Source organism: Chrysemys picta, chromosome 18, assembly GCF_011386835.1.
Source record: "Chrysemys picta bellii isolate R12L10 chromosome 18, ASM1138683v2, whole genome shotgun sequence".
Classification (NCBI taxonomy): domain Eukaryota; kingdom Metazoa; phylum Chordata; order Testudines; family Emydidae; genus Chrysemys; species Chrysemys picta.
In genome coordinates, this window is record NC_088808.1 from 13,481,239 (window position 1) to 13,497,735 (window position 16,497).

The following is a 16,497-nucleotide window of genomic DNA, read 5'->3' on the forward strand; positions in this document are numbered from 1 at the left end:
AGCCTTGCTTGTGTGCAAGGGACCCTACTTCTAATTGTGGGCTGTGTGGCGCACAAGGAGGAGGCCGAATGTCCCAACCTGGGGCAATTTCAGTGAGACTTCAGGAAGATGGGGAGGGAGATATTAAATGTCCCACTGAAACACGCAGCAAAATCCCTTGTTCCTAAGGGGAGAAGAAAAATGAATCCCTCCGCTGAATGAGATCGGGGAGGAAGGCGAAGCGGTCCAGCAGCGGCAGTGGGTCCTCCAGGCCTACAGAAGGAGCTGACTCTGCAGCTCGCGTTGCTTTCCGGCTTCCTTTCTCCGCTTCAGTTTGGGAGCGGGCTGGTTCGGGGCAGCGAGGCTGCGCTGAGAAGTCGGAGCAGCCAGGAAGATCAGGGCAGGGGCAGGAGCAGCGCCAGCAGGTGGTTATTGTTCTTTGCAATAAGATGGAGGCCGTTTGTCAAGCAATGTAAACTCAGGTTGGTTGCAGCGGGAGTCCCGGTGCTCCGGGAAGGGGCTGTAATGCAAACCCGAGCGGGGGGCTCGCAGGCGCCACTGTAGGGGGGATTTGTAAGGGGTGGGGGTCTAGAAGCCCCCCCCCCCAGGCGGCTGCTTGTGGTGACCCCGGGGGCGGCCCTCGGGTGAGTGAGTGGATGAATGAATGGGCAGCGGGTCCCTGCTCGATGGCTGCTCGGAGGTGAATACGCAGAAGCCCGGCGGCGGGTGCCTCCCTCATTCTCCTGCGTTTTGTCCCAGGCTCGCTCTGCGTGGGGCGCCCCAGACATGTTCAACCAGCAGCAATTCCAGCTGCTGCAGCTCCAGCACCTGCTCCAGCAACAGCAGCAACACCCCTCGCAACAGGGAGGCCGGTAAGCGCGGCGAATCGAGGCCGGGGACCGCGGGCCTGTCCCTGGGGACCCTCCCCAGGAAAGCCGGAGCGTGGCTGGTTTAATGCCTACCCCCCCCTCCACCTGTTCGGGGCGGGGGCGGCAGAGCGGGTAGAACAGGGGGCTGTATGTGGGCTGGGGGATCTGTACAAGGGCCTTGGAGAGGGATCTGTGCCAGGGCTAAAGGGGCCCAGGTGGGAGGAAGGGAAGGGATCACTGCAGGGGTGTGAGGGCCCTGGGGAGGTGGAGATCTGTGTAGAGGTTTAGGAGCCCGGGTGGAGTGAAGGGGGATCTGAGCATCGAGTATAAGGGCCCTGGACCAGGGGTGGGCCACGAATTGTCTCCATTTCCCCTAGTGAGTCTGGCAGCTGAAGAAGAAGGCATCTGTCCGCACGCGCTGTCTAGAAGCTGCAGTGGCACTGGCAGCAACAGGAATAAAGGGTCTGCCCAGCCCTTGGGTGGGGATCAGGGCGCTGCCCAGAACACTCCTCCTTAGCTCTGTACTGAGGAGGCAGTAGGTGAAGGAAGCTCCTGCTTGGTGCAGCTCCCCCAAATCCGGCATTGCACTAGACAGATATAAAATACCACCATTTAAATGTCTAAAGGCTACCTCCCTCGCAACAGATGGGGCACTGCACTATTAAAAATCTCTGCCTATAGTATTTGTAAGGTGCTTGTCACCTTGGTATCTCTCTGATCCCCTCATCCTAGTACCTGAGAGCAAGTAAAACATAATAGTGTAGATCATATCAAACAAAATGCTATAGAGTCAAAGTGTCCACATTTAAATCAATAAAAGGTGGGTGGACAACAATCGGACTAGAAGAGCTGATTGTTGTTCAAAAGTGGGGAATCTAGAGGAAAATGTTACCTGTTACAACTTACATAAATGTCCTACTGAACCTTTTAAATAGGGGCATGGATTTTATTATATTACCAGGCTCCAACTCCCTTTTGGTTAAATAATTTTGTTTTATGATGTGTATATTATTATTTAGTTAGTGTAAGGGTGGGATTATTGAATTCAGTTTGAACATGTGGTAAGGTGTCATTCAAGTGATGTTTATATATAAGCACAGATATTTGTGCAATTGCACCCCATGCTGTTGGGGCTGTGACTTTGTATTTGATTTGGATTAAAAGACAAATCTAGACACGTGTGCCAGACACAAGCAGTAAAGAGGACAATAAAGAGTGAAACTGCTCACCTAACATGTAAGAGAGAAGACAATAGTTCTAATCAAGGAAATTTGCCCACTATGACCAGAGATAGAAGATATATTACAGAAACAGTTAAATAATGCATTTAGGTGCTAATGTTCTCTTCTAGAACTTTATGCAGCAGGCATTCAAGACTAAAGGGGGGAAATGTAAGGAGGAAAAGAAGTTTCTTGGCTACTAAATCACAACCACCATTACATCAGTATGATGAGTATGTTATTGAGGTATGCTTGGAAACCTCTCTATTACAAAGGAAATATAAGAGGAAAAAGGGTGGGAAAATATTTAAATCTCTCTTAAAATAAATGTAAATGACCCACAATACTGGGAATATCTGTTGTTATTAAAAGGTGACCCACTATACTGAGAATATCTGTCTATTTATTCAAATGGTCTCCTAATAAAAAATGTTTTAAGTGGGGTGGCTTGGGCTGAGGAAGATGTTGTGCAGAAATGAATTTCACACCTGAAGGGCTTTCACAGCTACCTCTTTGACTTGCCAACCTAAAATTTGATGGTGTGTGATGTCAGCACTTGTGCCCACCAGGATAAGACTTGAGGAAGAGTTGTCTGATATAATCAAGCCTTTCTCCTTTAAGAGCTTTAAAAGCCAACACTGAATAGGCTTCCCCACCCCTACAGAAAGTGCTTTCAGCTTCATAATATTTATAGCATCTTTAGAAGTGGGGTAAGTACATTAATATTGGCTCATAAATTATGGTAGTGGGGTTGAGAGCAGTGCTGTAAGACTTGTTTTTAGAGCATATAAGAATCATCTAGGGTAATGTATGCCAGTTTCTTCAATCCCCTGAACCAGACTGACACTTTGCTGCTCAACCCCATTCCCAGGTATTCCCACTCCTCTCATCTCTTCCTTCTGGCCCATACTTTAAATATGAAAGTCATCGTTTACTGCCATTCTTCCCAACACTCACATTTAGGTTCAGCTGCACCCATATGGACAGCCTCTGGGTAGGAGCAGTGGATTTTGAGTAGTGTCCTAGGACGATGAAAATGTTTTAAGAATCAAGAGGAGTTGTTGAATTCAGCTAGTGATCAGCTGCCTGCATGGGTCTGTAGACCTGCAGTCCCCTACTGAACTTCCTTAAGCTATGTCCTTACCCTTCATGTGTGTTTGGTGTTGAGAGGTTCTGTCTCTTAAACCTGGCAAAGTTGCAGACGTAACATTTTGTAATGGACAATCCCTCACCATTGGGTACTCCAGGAGGATGGAAGAAAGGGGGATACAATGTTAATGTATCCAATGGTGTTTTAATGCAAGCGCATCAGTGTTGCTTTTGTCCTTTGCTCCTTGTGTTGTGCTTGTTAGAGACAAGAGTGAATTTGAAGGTTACATTTTTCTACAGGAAGCTTTTAAGTGTTTGATCCCTTCTTTTCCAGGGGTTTGCCACCACCACAACAGCAACAGATGCTGAACTTACGGGCAACGAATCAAGCATCACTCCTCAATGCCAATCCAATGCTTCAGCGAGCTCTGCTCATGCAACAGATGCAAGGTACTGTCATTGTTGGAGAGGCTCATTGCACTTATTTAGTCACCCCTTCACCCTCACTTAACCTGGGAGAGAAGTCATAGACTGGATATTGCATGTCTAAGCATCGGAGTCCTCTATGCTTTGGGACTCCATTCCTCTGCACTGTTTTTTCAAATTTGCCCCAATCCAAATCTCAGAGATTCTTCAGTTGTTGAAAATCCAGTTTTTCAACTGCTCAGGAGCAACATTTGATATGGAAGTTGTGACTTCACAATGGGGATCTTCCAGGTGGTTTCGACTGGTAAAACTCTTTCTCTTTTACAAGCTTAAGGCAAATATAAATGTTTCTGTGAATATATTAAACAGCAATCATAATTTTTGTTTGGATTTACATAGTCACTTGCATTGTCTGTGAACCCAAACAAATGTGTCGCAGAAAGTAAAACTGATTAGTTGGTCTATCTTCTAAGCTCAGTGAAGAGAAGGGGAAAAAGAAAGGGCCTAGAAGTGAAAAGTAAATTTTTAAGAAACAGCTTTGTGGAATTCTACTTGCTTGGGGTAAGTCACTATTTCTTCCATCATCTGGTTCCAGGTAGATAGATTTTTGTCCATGGTCTGATAAGTTTTCAAGACAACTTTACGAGGCTGCTCCAATAATAGTTGTAGTTAATGTAAGGTATTAGAAATGCAGGAATGCAGGTGAGGAACTTTTTTTTTTGTATTTTCTTTTATTTTTAACCTGCCAGTGCCGCTTTGACAAAGAAAAAGGTACCTGGGTTAATTTGAATGATCATTTGACTTAAAACTAGACCAGGGATGATTCTTGTATATGAAGGTTTATTCTGCATGTTGTTATCGTGCCCTTTGTTCTCCCTTGCCTAATTAATAAGCATGCTCTCTCATGACCCCAGTGGCCATCTAAAGATCTCTGTTTGGCTGAGGAAAGCTGAGGCAGTAAGGGACAAACTTTAATCTGAAGTTAGTGCTGATTTTAAAGTTTCTTATGTATGTTTATATGATGAAAAGAGCTTGGGCCCAGCAAAAATATGAAAGGAGGATGACTGATAAATTTGATGTTCAGTAATAGCATGGCTTTTTTTCTAAAGGTGAAGGTTTTATTGAAAAATTGTATTTAAAATAGAAATATGTCCAATGATCTGAAACAAACTGGATATGCCAGTTGAACAAGGTGTTTTAATGACCAGTCTAATGAACTGAGGTGGAGTATTATCCCTACCTTATTAGCAAACTGGAACTAGTATCTGTGATTTCCGTTTTTGACATTCTGCGTTGTCTCGTGTTTAAATGTGTAATAAAGACCATACTGAACAATACGACTGTACTTGCGAGCTGAATTTTTGTGGTCACTTACAGGCTTGGATTACATGTGAGAATATCTGATGCCTAGGTATTTCAGTGCCTGAGAAACATCAGAATAAATAATTCAGTGGAAGCCTGTGGTTTCAGCAATGGAAGTGGGGAAAGAAGAAATGCCCTTCTGAGTCTAAATGGATGTGCAATTCTAATAAAAGTGTTAAACCATGAACAGAAGGCCATTTCTTACCAAATAGATTTCTGTTCAAAATTAAGATAAATCTCCTTACAAGAAGATATCTTCTTTCACAGCATAATTGACAAGTAGTTCAAATCGGTGGGATTTCCTTGTGTTGTGTCGCAGCCTTTATACATTATACCAGGGTCATCAGGTGCTTATAGCATGATGTTGAGTGTCAGAACTCCTAGGTTCAACTCTTGACTCTGCCACTGACTTATTGTGTGGCGTTTGGCTAGTCATTTATGTACAAATTTTCAAAAGTGAGCTCTGATTTTGGATGTCCATCTTTAGACAGCTACAGCCAGATTTTCACAGGTGCCGAGCACCCAGAGCTCAAACTGACTTCAGTGGGAGCTATGGATTTTTGGTACCTGTGAAAATCAAGCAGTCGGTATCTAAAGATTGGCAGTCAAAATAATAGGCTACTTCTAAAACTTTGGCTCTAAAGTCGGTCTCTGCTTCCTTATCTGTAAAATGGGAATGGCAAGGCTTGCCTTCATCGGAAAGTGTTGATACTTACCTAATGGCTATAAAGCACTTTCAGGTGGATGCTCTGCTGAAAAGAACTGTTCAAAAGACAAAACATTATGATAGAAAATGGTAGCATCTTAAATGGCTGGGTTTAGTTTATCATGTTGAGCTTGCATGATAAATGTAGTGGCAGAGAGGCCTATGAAATCTCTTGTTTAAAAAGTAAAATGATGTTTTAAATGAAATGCTCCAATTGTTGCTGTTCTGTCCAAAAAAAAAAAAAAAAAAAGCATCCAGATCAGTTTGAACTGCCAGCTGCACAAGCTAGGGGATAAATTTCCCTCTTCTACAAAGAATTTTTGCACAATCAAGATCTTGTCTTTCTTTAAACATGGGTGACAGTGTGTTCAAATCAAATAATCATTCCAATGAGCTTAGCCTGCAGTAACAATTCTAAACAGTTGAGTAGTCTAACACATCCCCACATGGCAGCAATGATGGAGTGAGATCTTTGGGGTGGTTGAGAGAAGTGGAAGCCGGCCACCAAAACAAAACTACTGATACCCATTCCCTATGGAAAGGGAGGTAGAGAGTTCTCTAAGCTCTACCCCTTGCTGCAGTCATCATGGCTTGAGGGTTTGCTGTCTCATGAGCACACCCTACGTGGGAGTGATATATTATATGTTTGCATTTGTAGGAAACTTACGAGGATTTAACATGACAGCCCCAGCTCTGCAACAGTTTTTCCCTCAGGCTACAAGACATTCCCTTTTGGGGCCACCACCTGTCGGGGTCTCATTAAAGCCCGCACAGCTGGGCTTCCCAGGCCTTCCATTCCAGCGGCAGAATCGGATGTTTCGTAAGGTGAGCTTGTGATTTCCAGATCTTAAGAGACTAGCTCTCATTTGTTGCTGGCTGGTGATTGGCCATATCGTACATGGGGCACTAAAGAGAAATGCAGGAGAATTAGAATGAAAAAAGAATAATTTAGTACCAGATTGCTGACAGAGAAGTTCTTTGGTCAAACCAACCCATTTCCAGAGATCCCAGTTGTACTGGTTGGGAGTTCCCCATCCTCTTCCAGGAGACCCCTCCTGTCCTAGGATACCAGGATTCATTTGATTAGTTCTAGGTAAATAGTAAAATATTAAGAACCTTTAGAAATATCTACCTCAAAATAACTACAACACAGTGTGTGAAATCCTGGCTCAGTTGAAACCTGAGAGCTTTACCATTAACGTCAATTGGGCCAGGATTTCACTCCATGTCCTTTCTCTAGCGAAAACCTCATGGCTGCACTCCTCCTGGAGACTGGCCTGAACCATGAAAAATAGAGCGGAAGATTGGGAGTCCTTGGTTTCTATTCCCAGCTGTGTGCTGACTCGCTGTGACCATCAGCAAGTCACCTAATCTCTTGCTGCCTCCATTTTTCCACCTGTAAAATCAGGATAATACCTGCTTATAGAGATGTTGTGAAGTTTAACTGGTGAAAGTTTATAAAGCCTTTTAGGATTCTCGGTGAAAGGTATTACACGATTGCAAAGTACTACTAATCCCCAGCTCCTCCTCCTTTTTAATCCATTCCCCAGGTCTGAATTCAGATTTGTCTGAGAATCTACTGAAAATGGTCTCAGTCTCTCTCTTTTTTTAAACTGGCCAGGGTTTCGCCTCTGTTTCAGCCTCAGGTTTTGTGTTACCTAGTCCAGTGTTCAGAGCCATTTTAACTGGAGCTTCTGGCTTAGTCCAGCGTTCTGGCTGGGTCTGGCCCGGAGAGAAAAGGAAGAGTAGTTGTTTGGGGCTCTTCTTCCTTCCAGCCCATGCAGGTTTTGCATGAGCCTTTCTGAAGTGCCCTGGAGCTGCCACAGCTTCCATTAAAATCCTGGAGATGTGTCAGTGGGTGCCTGCAGTTTGGAATCCATGTATAGAGCTCTGTTCATCCACTTTCAGTTGCTTACAGGTGGAGAGTCTTAGACAAACCATCAGGCTGTGTAGTATTGGAATTTCTGCTTAGTTTTGAGAAGGAGAAGAGAGCTGGGTCTAAGTCTCTTTGCTAATTGCAGGATTACCAGAGGGGCCCTGACAAGAAGCGTGAACTGGACCAGGCATCCTCATCTCAGGCACAAGGAGTTGATGAGAAAATTGAAATCCCAGAAGGTACCCAGGCTGGGTCAGAACAGAACAATTCCTCACCCACAGGTAAGAGGGTCCTGTAATGAAACGAAATCTCTCTAGGATATTGATGCAGCAAAAACAGGAGATGGCTTTAGTCTCCTGTTAGCTGCTTACCGCAAGAGAGGATTTCTGGAAGATGAACCTATCTGGCCTAGCCTCCAGTCAGAGCCCCCTGCACTGGGCTTCATTTATGCCATTAGCTAGGTGTTTTGATTTTGCAAACCAGCTCCATCTCTCTTATTTAATCAGGTGGAAGCTGCATGCATTACTGAGATGATGTACATGATGTATCTCTTGTGGTGCAGGAGGAATGTTCCTTGTTGCATTACATCACTCTCATGATATAATCCCCTTCATCTTTGATTTAGTTGGGGATTGGTCCTGCTTTGAGCAGGGGGTTGGACTAGATGACCTGAGGTCCCTTCCAACCCTGATATTCTATGATTCTATGATCTTTTTCCCCACTGGTGCCTGTTTCAGATAAGATTACTTGTTCCTTTGCCTGTCTAGTAAGTCACTTTGGTATAGAAGAACCTCTGAGTGGGATGAGAAAAGGAAATAATTTTGGAACAATAGCTGTCATGCTGCCTTACCAGCATTGAATTCAGCATGGCAGCCATAGACTAAAACTTGTATGAGGTGGGACCCACTTGCAACCAATTTGTTAAAGAAACAGACTTGTTTAATAGGATGCTTGTTTCCATGTTGATACCTGGAATCTTACTGGGACTGGGGCGCCATTGTGTTAGGCACTGTACAAACACATGAAGATATGGGCCCTGCCTCAAAGAGCTTACAATCTAAGAACACACAAATATAGTGAGGTTGTATCCACATGAATGCCCCATAAAGGAATGATTTTTCCGGTTCAAATGCAGTGGAAAACTGATTTTGATTACAGGGACACTGAGCAGGTTGACAGGTCTAACAATTAACCTTAATGTGCAGTATTGGAATTTTGTGATGTGGGCTCTTGTCCCCTTGGTATTGGACTAAGACCCAAACAACCATTGGCTAGTAATAAGTTCATATCTCTACTTCTGGGTCAGGCTTACAGCAGTAACCTTTACAAATAAAACTCCATCTCCCAGGTCATTACTAATCTCTTGAGTTAGCGATCCATTTCCACCCTTCTGAAAGCCAGAACTGGCCAAGTGCTTTATAGTCTTATCATCCACTCTAAAGTACTGTATCTGACATAGGCCATTTGGTAGGAGATCAAATCAGATGGGCCATGGTTTGTTCTGCTAAGGTAACATGTGTCTTTATCCCTGTAGAACCAAAAATGCCAGCAGAATCCATACTGGACACTGAGCCTGCAGCAAAGAGACTGAAGAGGTAATTTCCCCTGAAAAGGCCATAGAAATGCTTTGTTATTCCATTGCTATATTCTCAGTAAAATGGAGCACTACCATGGCAGCCTGACTTCTGGCATTTGGGGGGGAATATCTCTGGTGCTCAGGGTGACTCAAAAAACCTCAGGGCACTTGCTGAGTCCAAGGATGCTGCAAGTGTCATAGCCACGAAGATGATGAATAGAGAGATGAATCGATGGACCGCGTCTAGACAGGCTACAAAGATGACACTTCCTGAGCCCTTCTGTTGCCTGGATCCATATATTGATTGGGCATAAATAAACACAGGCAATTGATGATGATATTTGAATGAAGGTAGAGGGGAATGACACACGATATAAAGGCCATCTTGCAAATTCTCTGCTCCCTGCTCTGCCACTGACTGCTAAACCAGGAACCGTGCAATATCGCCATCTGGAGGGAAGAATATGGAACACAGTTCAGCAAGTAGTCTGTGCTGTTCCAAACTGTATCCTGTTCAGACCTGTTATCATCCTACATGTACGGGGCAGTGGGAGTGAATAAGAATTATTAGACATTGATTTGATAACTTTTTTCCAAAGTGAATTTATTTGCAAAATCCTTTTTCTGTTCAAGTGCATTAGACGCTCCCTAATATGCACTAGCGATGAAGAGTGAGGACTCCTGCAACCTAATCTGTTCTCTGCTACCAATTCACTGTGTAGCAAATCTCTTCACTTCTCTGTTCCTGGTGCCTCGTCAGTAGATTAGAGATTAACAAAGAGCTCTGTGGAGGATGTTGTAGGATTGATTTGATGTTTGTACAGCACTTCGATCATGTAAAGCATTATAGAAATGCAAAATATTATTCCGCATTTGGGGATGCGTTGTGAATTAGCAAGACAATGAGTAAATGCAATTAAAACAAAGGCTGACTCATTACACCATATACTTTGTTCATCCGTTTGCCAAATGTAGTTTGGTTTTAATTATGCTAATAATTTGCAGTGTATTAATCAATGTTTTGTAGCATAAATTGAATAAATAGTTAAGTCTCAGTGATAGGAGACCTTGTTGCAGTGACTCTATTAAATCTTTACTGAGCAGTGGCTAGAGACTACCAGATTTAGTGTGTGTTTTATGTATGGAGTGCAGATTAGCAAGGTTCTGCTGTTACTGAGTCCATAGTTTAACTTTAGAGAGTGTTTTTATTTATCTGAGAATGACCTGATGATGAATCTCTGGAGCAAATGAAGTTTACTGTTCTAAACCTCCCTTTCAAAACTCTCAACAACACCACCCTGCATATATTTCTGCTCTTGTTTCTTATCACTTCCCACCTCTCCCCTTCTCTGCCAGTGATGCCACCCGCCATGCTCCCTCATTTCCTTCTCCCACTCTTGCCTTCTGTACTGTCCATATGCCTGGAACAACTTCCTTATCCCAATGCAACAGGCTACCACCCTTTTCATTCGACTCCTTGAAATCCCATGTCCTCCCACGAGAGCCATAAATGGTAACAAGTATCAATATAATGCTGCCTCCTCCTCAGTTTCAAAAAAGTGACACCCTCTCCTCTAGGTCTCTGATCTTAGAGACCCTGTGGAGCTGTCCCTCCATCCGTGTGTCTAGGGTGTTTGAACACACTGTCAACACTTAACAAATAACGATAATACAAGCCACTCTTGTTTTGCCCTTGTCTGCATTGTCAAAATCTTGCTGTGTATTTATAGCTGTGTAACCCAGTTACTTTATCACTTATCAGTCTGCTAAATTATGGAGTGTGTGTTTAAATCCTAATGCAGACTGCATGCTGTTACTGAGTTCTGAGTGCGCTGAAGTGTGTCACAGGTGGGAATATAGGTCTGGCCTGGAAAGAAGGACATATTTAAAACCTAGCCGAAAATTCGGAGTGCTGACATATAATCAGAAAGAAATCTGCCTCATCAGATCCTTCTGCAGATCAGTCACTCATTCTTAGCAATCCCTTCAAGAGCCTGTTTCCACTCCTTGAATCAGGCCAACGGCAATAATGAAACACAAAGCTAGCTCCTAGTAGCAGGGTTTGGTATTTAGAGCTATTGATTATCCACTACAATCACATGCAAAATATGTCAGGAAAATAGGCAACGAAACTGAAATCTCAGTGAGACAAAACTCCTGAAAATCCCTGCTTGACTGCCAACAGGGTCTCCTCCTGACCTCAGTTTTAACCTTCCCCTGTCCCTAGAACAGGTGAATGTTGCAGTTGTCCTGGAGATCACCAGCCAAGGCAGGAAATGAATCCCAGAACCCCTTCGTGTGAATAACCTCCAGGCAGCCCTCTCCCCACCTTTCTATCAGGTTAGGACAGTTATTCCTGAACAATTGATTCAAGCTCTTTTGGCCGGCTTTTAAAGGTATGATTGATATTTGTGTGTATGCTATGGAGCCCCTCCCTGTTCTGCTGGAGCGTCACCAGAAATACCATTTGCAACAGAAAAATATTATCAATTTATTTTTGAGATTTCAGGTTTTTGCTGGATTATTAAGAACGCTGTAGATTGAACTCCTTGGCCTGTGGTTTAAACACCACGTTGTGTATTGGCTTAAGCCTCTCCATCTTCCTGGCTTTGGACGTGGGAGATAATCTTGTTCTCCTTTTCTTTTCTTTTTAATTAAAGTATGGAAGAAGTGCCCATCCTAGAGGATGCTGCAGGCAGCCAGGAAGCAGAGGAGTCAAGCATGGAAACCCAGGCAGATGGTAAGGGGTTATCACGACAGACGTGAGGGATGGAGCCCCCAGCCTGCTGGTGGAGTTGTGTGGATTTGTAGGTTCCCTCCTGCTAGAGATACGGTGTAACACATGAGGTACATCTACACTTCATCTGGAAGATGTAATTCCCAGCCCGGGTAGACATACACGTGCTGGTACACTAAAAATAACAGTGTGGGCTACCTACCTGAATATAACCCCGTCTGAGATAGTAGGCATCTACTTGGGTGACTAGCCTGAGCCCCGCCCCCCACACCTCTAGAGCCCCACTCCTATTTTAGCATGCTGTCTGGAACTGATCTGGTGTGTGTGTGTGTGTCTGTCTGCCAGAGCTGGGAATTACAACTACCAGCGTCAGTGTAGGATACCCTGAATATTTTCAAAAACACATTCCAAGGATGAAAAGTGAAGGAAGAATAATACTGGGACCAACAACCTAAAAATATGCTCCAGTAGCTATCCCTCTTCCAGTTAAATTAGGGGCTTCCAGATTGTTTTGAACAGCCAGATGCAAACAGTGGGATGAATTTCCATGTTGTACAAGGACTTTTCTCTATGAAAACCAGGTTGAGGCCCTGTGAAACTAGGGTAATATCCGTGTACTGGGGTGATGTAAGCTTCCAGACTTCATGCATCTGTTTCTTGGTTTTCTATTGTTTGTTTAGTTTTAATCCAGCTAAAGGGTCTTTCTGTTTTTAGGACCAGACAGTGTGAGGGAGAATACAACTGAAGATGCCTCCAGGGAGAGAAGCTTCTCTGAGGAACTGAAAGCTCCAGAGGTAAGTAGGCAGGTCCTTCGCATAAAGAGACAATGTGCTCAGAATGTCTCCCTGCCCCAAAGAGTCAATTTTACCCAGATCTCCATTGTGATTGGAAACCAAGTGGCACCTGGCTCCGGGGCTGATGTCAGTGGCCCGGGTGTGGCATTGTGCTGTTGTAGGAAGCTGCTGTGCAGGGTCTGCCTCTGATTAAATTACAGCAGATTGTGGCAATGTTTTAATTGTTGTAAATCTGCACCCCTGTTAAAAGCTTCACACGCTGCATGCTGCTCATTGGAGTTATGACTAATGTAAAGATTTTCATACTGATCTGGAAGGATGGCAGGCTCTTGTGTGTGGGTTTTTTCTTTTTTTTTCTTCTATTCTGTTTAAAATTTACATTAAAGGATTAATTAATGGCTCTTAAATGTCTGAGTTTTCCAAGAGGAGCTTCTCGCAGCCCAGTCTGGGAAGGGGAACAGCCATCCCCATCAGGCAGGTCTGTTTTGGAGGCTGTAGAATCACTGAGGATAAACCTGAAAGTTTAGAAGTCGGTAGAGAGATTGTGAGGGATGCGGTTAAAGCAGATGGAGAGCATGCCTTTCTTTCCCTGCCATTCCTGGGAAGTGAGCTGAACGCTGGCAGCTACCTTATGGTTTGAAATTACAGCAGGAGGGAGAGGCTAGCTGGGTCTTGGCACTCCAGAAAGTAGACTGGCGAGAAGCAGGCCAAGGTATAACACTACTGGAGCCAGCAGGGAAATGCACCAGTGGACTGGGAGCCTGTGCTAATAGTTGTTGTATGATTAAAGTAACACCTAAAGGCCTGTCTATATTCCAGGCCAGATCCAATGTGTCTTACTCTACCAGTGCATAGCTGTCTGCCATGGTTAGTGACATCTCTGTTCCAATGTGGGGGTGTCTCTTTATATGTGGATAGGACAATACGCTTACAGAACTGTGTTAAGGAATTACGTTACAGCCTAAATCATTATGTGGAGTGCTGAACAGCCTGTAGTTCTGTGGAGGGGAAGCACAAGCTGCGGGAGTCCCCCAGCTGGCACTGGGGAGCACTGCAGTCACCAAATAACTGGATCAGCCTGTAATGTCTCCAGGGTCCACTAAGAACTGTGAGATAGAAATATACATTAGCCTGGGAGTGACTCTCTGTGTTGGAAGATCCAGCAACTAATTTCATTAATAATGAAAGTGATTGTGGACCAAGCACAGTGATGATAACTGTGTGTGTGTGTGTGTGTGTGTGTGTGTGTGTGTGTGTACATAAGTAGGGCCCTACCAAATTCATGGCCATGAAAAATGCGTCATGGACCAAGAAATCTGGCCTTTTGTGTGCTTTTACCCTATACTATACAGATTTCATGGGGGAGACCAGTGTTTTTCAAACTGGGGGTCCTGACTCAAAAGGGAATTACGGGGGGGGGGGGTCACAAGGTTATTTTAGGGGGGGGTTGCGATATTATCACCCTTACTTCTGCGCTGCCTTCAGAGCTGGGCGGCTGGAGAGCAGCGGCTGTTGGCCGAGCACCCAGCCCAGAAGGCAGCATCATTGCCAGCAGCAGCACAGAAGTAAGGGTGGCAATACCGTACCATGTCCCCCTTACTTCTGCACTGCTGCTGGCGGCAGCTCTGCCTTTAGAGCTGGGCTCCCAGTCAGCAACCGCCGCTCTCCAGCTGCCCAACTCTGAAGACAGTACTGCCACCAGCAGCAGCACAGAAGTAAGAGTAGCAGTACAACCGCCCCCCATCCCCTCATAACCTTGTGACCTCCCCCAACTCCTTTTTGGGTCAGGACCCCTACAGTTACAATACAGTGAAATTTCAGATTTAAATAACTGTGAGTTACAATACAGTGAAATTTCAGATTTAAAAAAGCCCCTAAAGATCCCGTCTAGATTGGACTCTTGACGTTTCATTCTGGCAGGTGCTGAGTTCGGGAGGCTCGTTGAAAGTGACTATCCAGCAGAGCAGTGAGAGCAGAGCTATCAGCACTACAGCCCTGAAGCCAGGACAGTGGACCTGTGAGCTGGGCACAGCTGATACCAGTCCTGAGTCTGTCCTTAAATTCTTCTGTTACATCTGCAAGACCAACTGCTGCAACCAGCAGGTATAAACACTAGAGTCTGGCAGGGACTGGGGGCCAAGAGAAGGAATTGCATGGCCAGGGGCTTGTGGTAAAAATGTTGCACCATGAGACATGTTTTCAAGGCATCAGGCACTATGGTGACAAGAGGCTGAGAAAAGCCTATAAATAAACCACTCCTCCAAAGAGCTTGCAAGCTAACATCCTAAAGCTCCAGCGCTGGGTAATCCACAGATAGCCATGCTCTTAAGCTTTTAAACTTTCCAAATATTATAGATCAGTAGAGGGAATGGAATTGAACTGACCAGCTGTGTTGGGTTTTTGTTTTTTTTTAATTTTGAGTCCATCTAAATGGATTGTCTCCTTTGTTAGAATTTCCAATCCCACATGGCTGGAATTCAGCACCAGCAGCGACTTGGGGAGATTCAACACATGAGTAATGTCTGCTTTGTCTCACTGCTGCCCATGGTGAAGGAGCAGACGCTGATGGCTAAGAAAGATGGGTATGTGTCAGTATGTTGAAGGTGGAGGGTAAAGAGGGCTGATCCCAGCTAGGCCAGTACTTAGATATTGCAGTGCTTGGAACTTTAGATCTAAATACCTTTGATGTGTCCCAACTGGCCTTAAGATATCACCCCAGAAACCGACATTGCAAAGCACAAGTCTGTAAAAACAGATTAAAATTCTGGATACAAGTAAAACTGTCCCATCTTCCCCACTTGTTCTCAGAATGTTCAGAAAGGGGGAAGAAAAACCCCAAAGCAGTAAAAACAGCATTCACTTTCTATGTTTAGTCAGTGTTTTGTGAAAAGAGACCTGATCAGACATGGACAGGGTAGATGTGTCTGTCTGTCTGGCCTTTAATAGAGTACATGTCACTGCATATATCAGATCTCAGATACTGTCTAATAGAAATGCTCAAGACACTTCAGCTGGGACCTTTTTGCCAGCAGTCCCTAGTTCTGAACATGGGGAGGCAGGGCTTTGAGTTGAAGGCCCTTGACTTTAGAACTTGCCTCTGCATTGGTCCCACCCAGGATGGGTGTGTCAATGTTCAGGGTGCAGTTCAAGGCCCATCTGTTCTCTTACGCTTTAACCCCAGCAGGTAGCCCCCTTCAGGGAAAATTATTCATCCGCTTCCTATAGTGTAGCTATACTGTCTTTGTCACACTGTAGTTTTTAATGCAGTTCATCAGCCTACGGACTGTTGTGATGGGTGCTTTTTTATAGACTGAGTGAAGCCAAACCAGCTAAAGGTGGGAGAGATAGGAACTGAAACAGTCTATGGAGGGAAAAGCACAGTAGGTGCTGAGACCGCGCAGAACTGCAAAAGCAGTGTTCCCTGGGAACACAAGGGAGTCTCTTACTGAGCCATTCTTCTCACCACAGAGAGACCCAGCAGCGATGGTGTAACACCTGCCAGATACACTTTACAGGGGATCTAATCAAACATCGAAGGACTCAGGAACATAAGGTAACAAATTACTTCCCTGATTTACAAAGGGGGTCGAGTGATAAGACATTCACTTATCCTTAGAGGCAGGGGAGTGAGCTGGAGGGAATACCCTGGGGCATTGCACTGTGGTGATGAGGATATTTCTAGCCAGATCTCTTTATGCATCTTGTTCTCTTGGGCTTCTGCACACTGGTGCTGGTGGAACTCCTGTGTGTCTTGCTGAGTGAATTGGCACCGACTAGCAGCACGTGTTTTGTTTTCCAATTATTACTACTACAGGCCTTGCTTATTATTAAACTCTGTCTATCCAGAGGTATGGTAGCAGCAT

At 44.6% G+C, this 16,497-nt stretch overlaps 1 protein-coding gene across 3 annotated transcripts in view; it reads left to right on the forward strand.

The window, feature by feature from the left end:
• The window catches only part of CIZ1 (CDKN1A interacting zinc finger protein 1), a 24,076-nt gene continuing 7,579 nt past the window's right edge, over positions 1-16,497 (forward strand). For 2 of the 3 annotated variants that reach the window (XM_005293431.5, XM_065572228.1), the window contains exons 1-11: positions 33-404; positions 739-851; positions 3,492-3,607; positions 6,310-6,476; positions 7,673-7,808; positions 9,062-9,122; positions 11,764-11,843; positions 12,555-12,634; positions 14,555-14,737; positions 15,086-15,216; positions 16,103-16,187. In XM_005293431.5, the coding sequence (XP_005293488.4) occupies positions 198-404; positions 739-851; positions 3,492-3,607; positions 6,310-6,476; positions 7,673-7,808; positions 9,062-9,122; positions 11,764-11,843; positions 12,555-12,634; positions 14,555-14,737; positions 15,086-15,216; positions 16,103-16,187 (1,359 nt within the window). In that variant the 5' untranslated portion in view covers positions 33-197. Of the gene's footprint in view, positions 462-738; positions 852-3,491; positions 3,608-6,309; positions 6,477-7,672; positions 7,809-9,061; positions 9,123-11,763; positions 11,844-12,554; positions 12,635-14,554; positions 14,738-15,085; positions 15,217-16,102; positions 16,188-16,497 lie in introns of all 3 variants that reach the window. The other variant, XM_065572227.1, reaches the window with a different exon arrangement.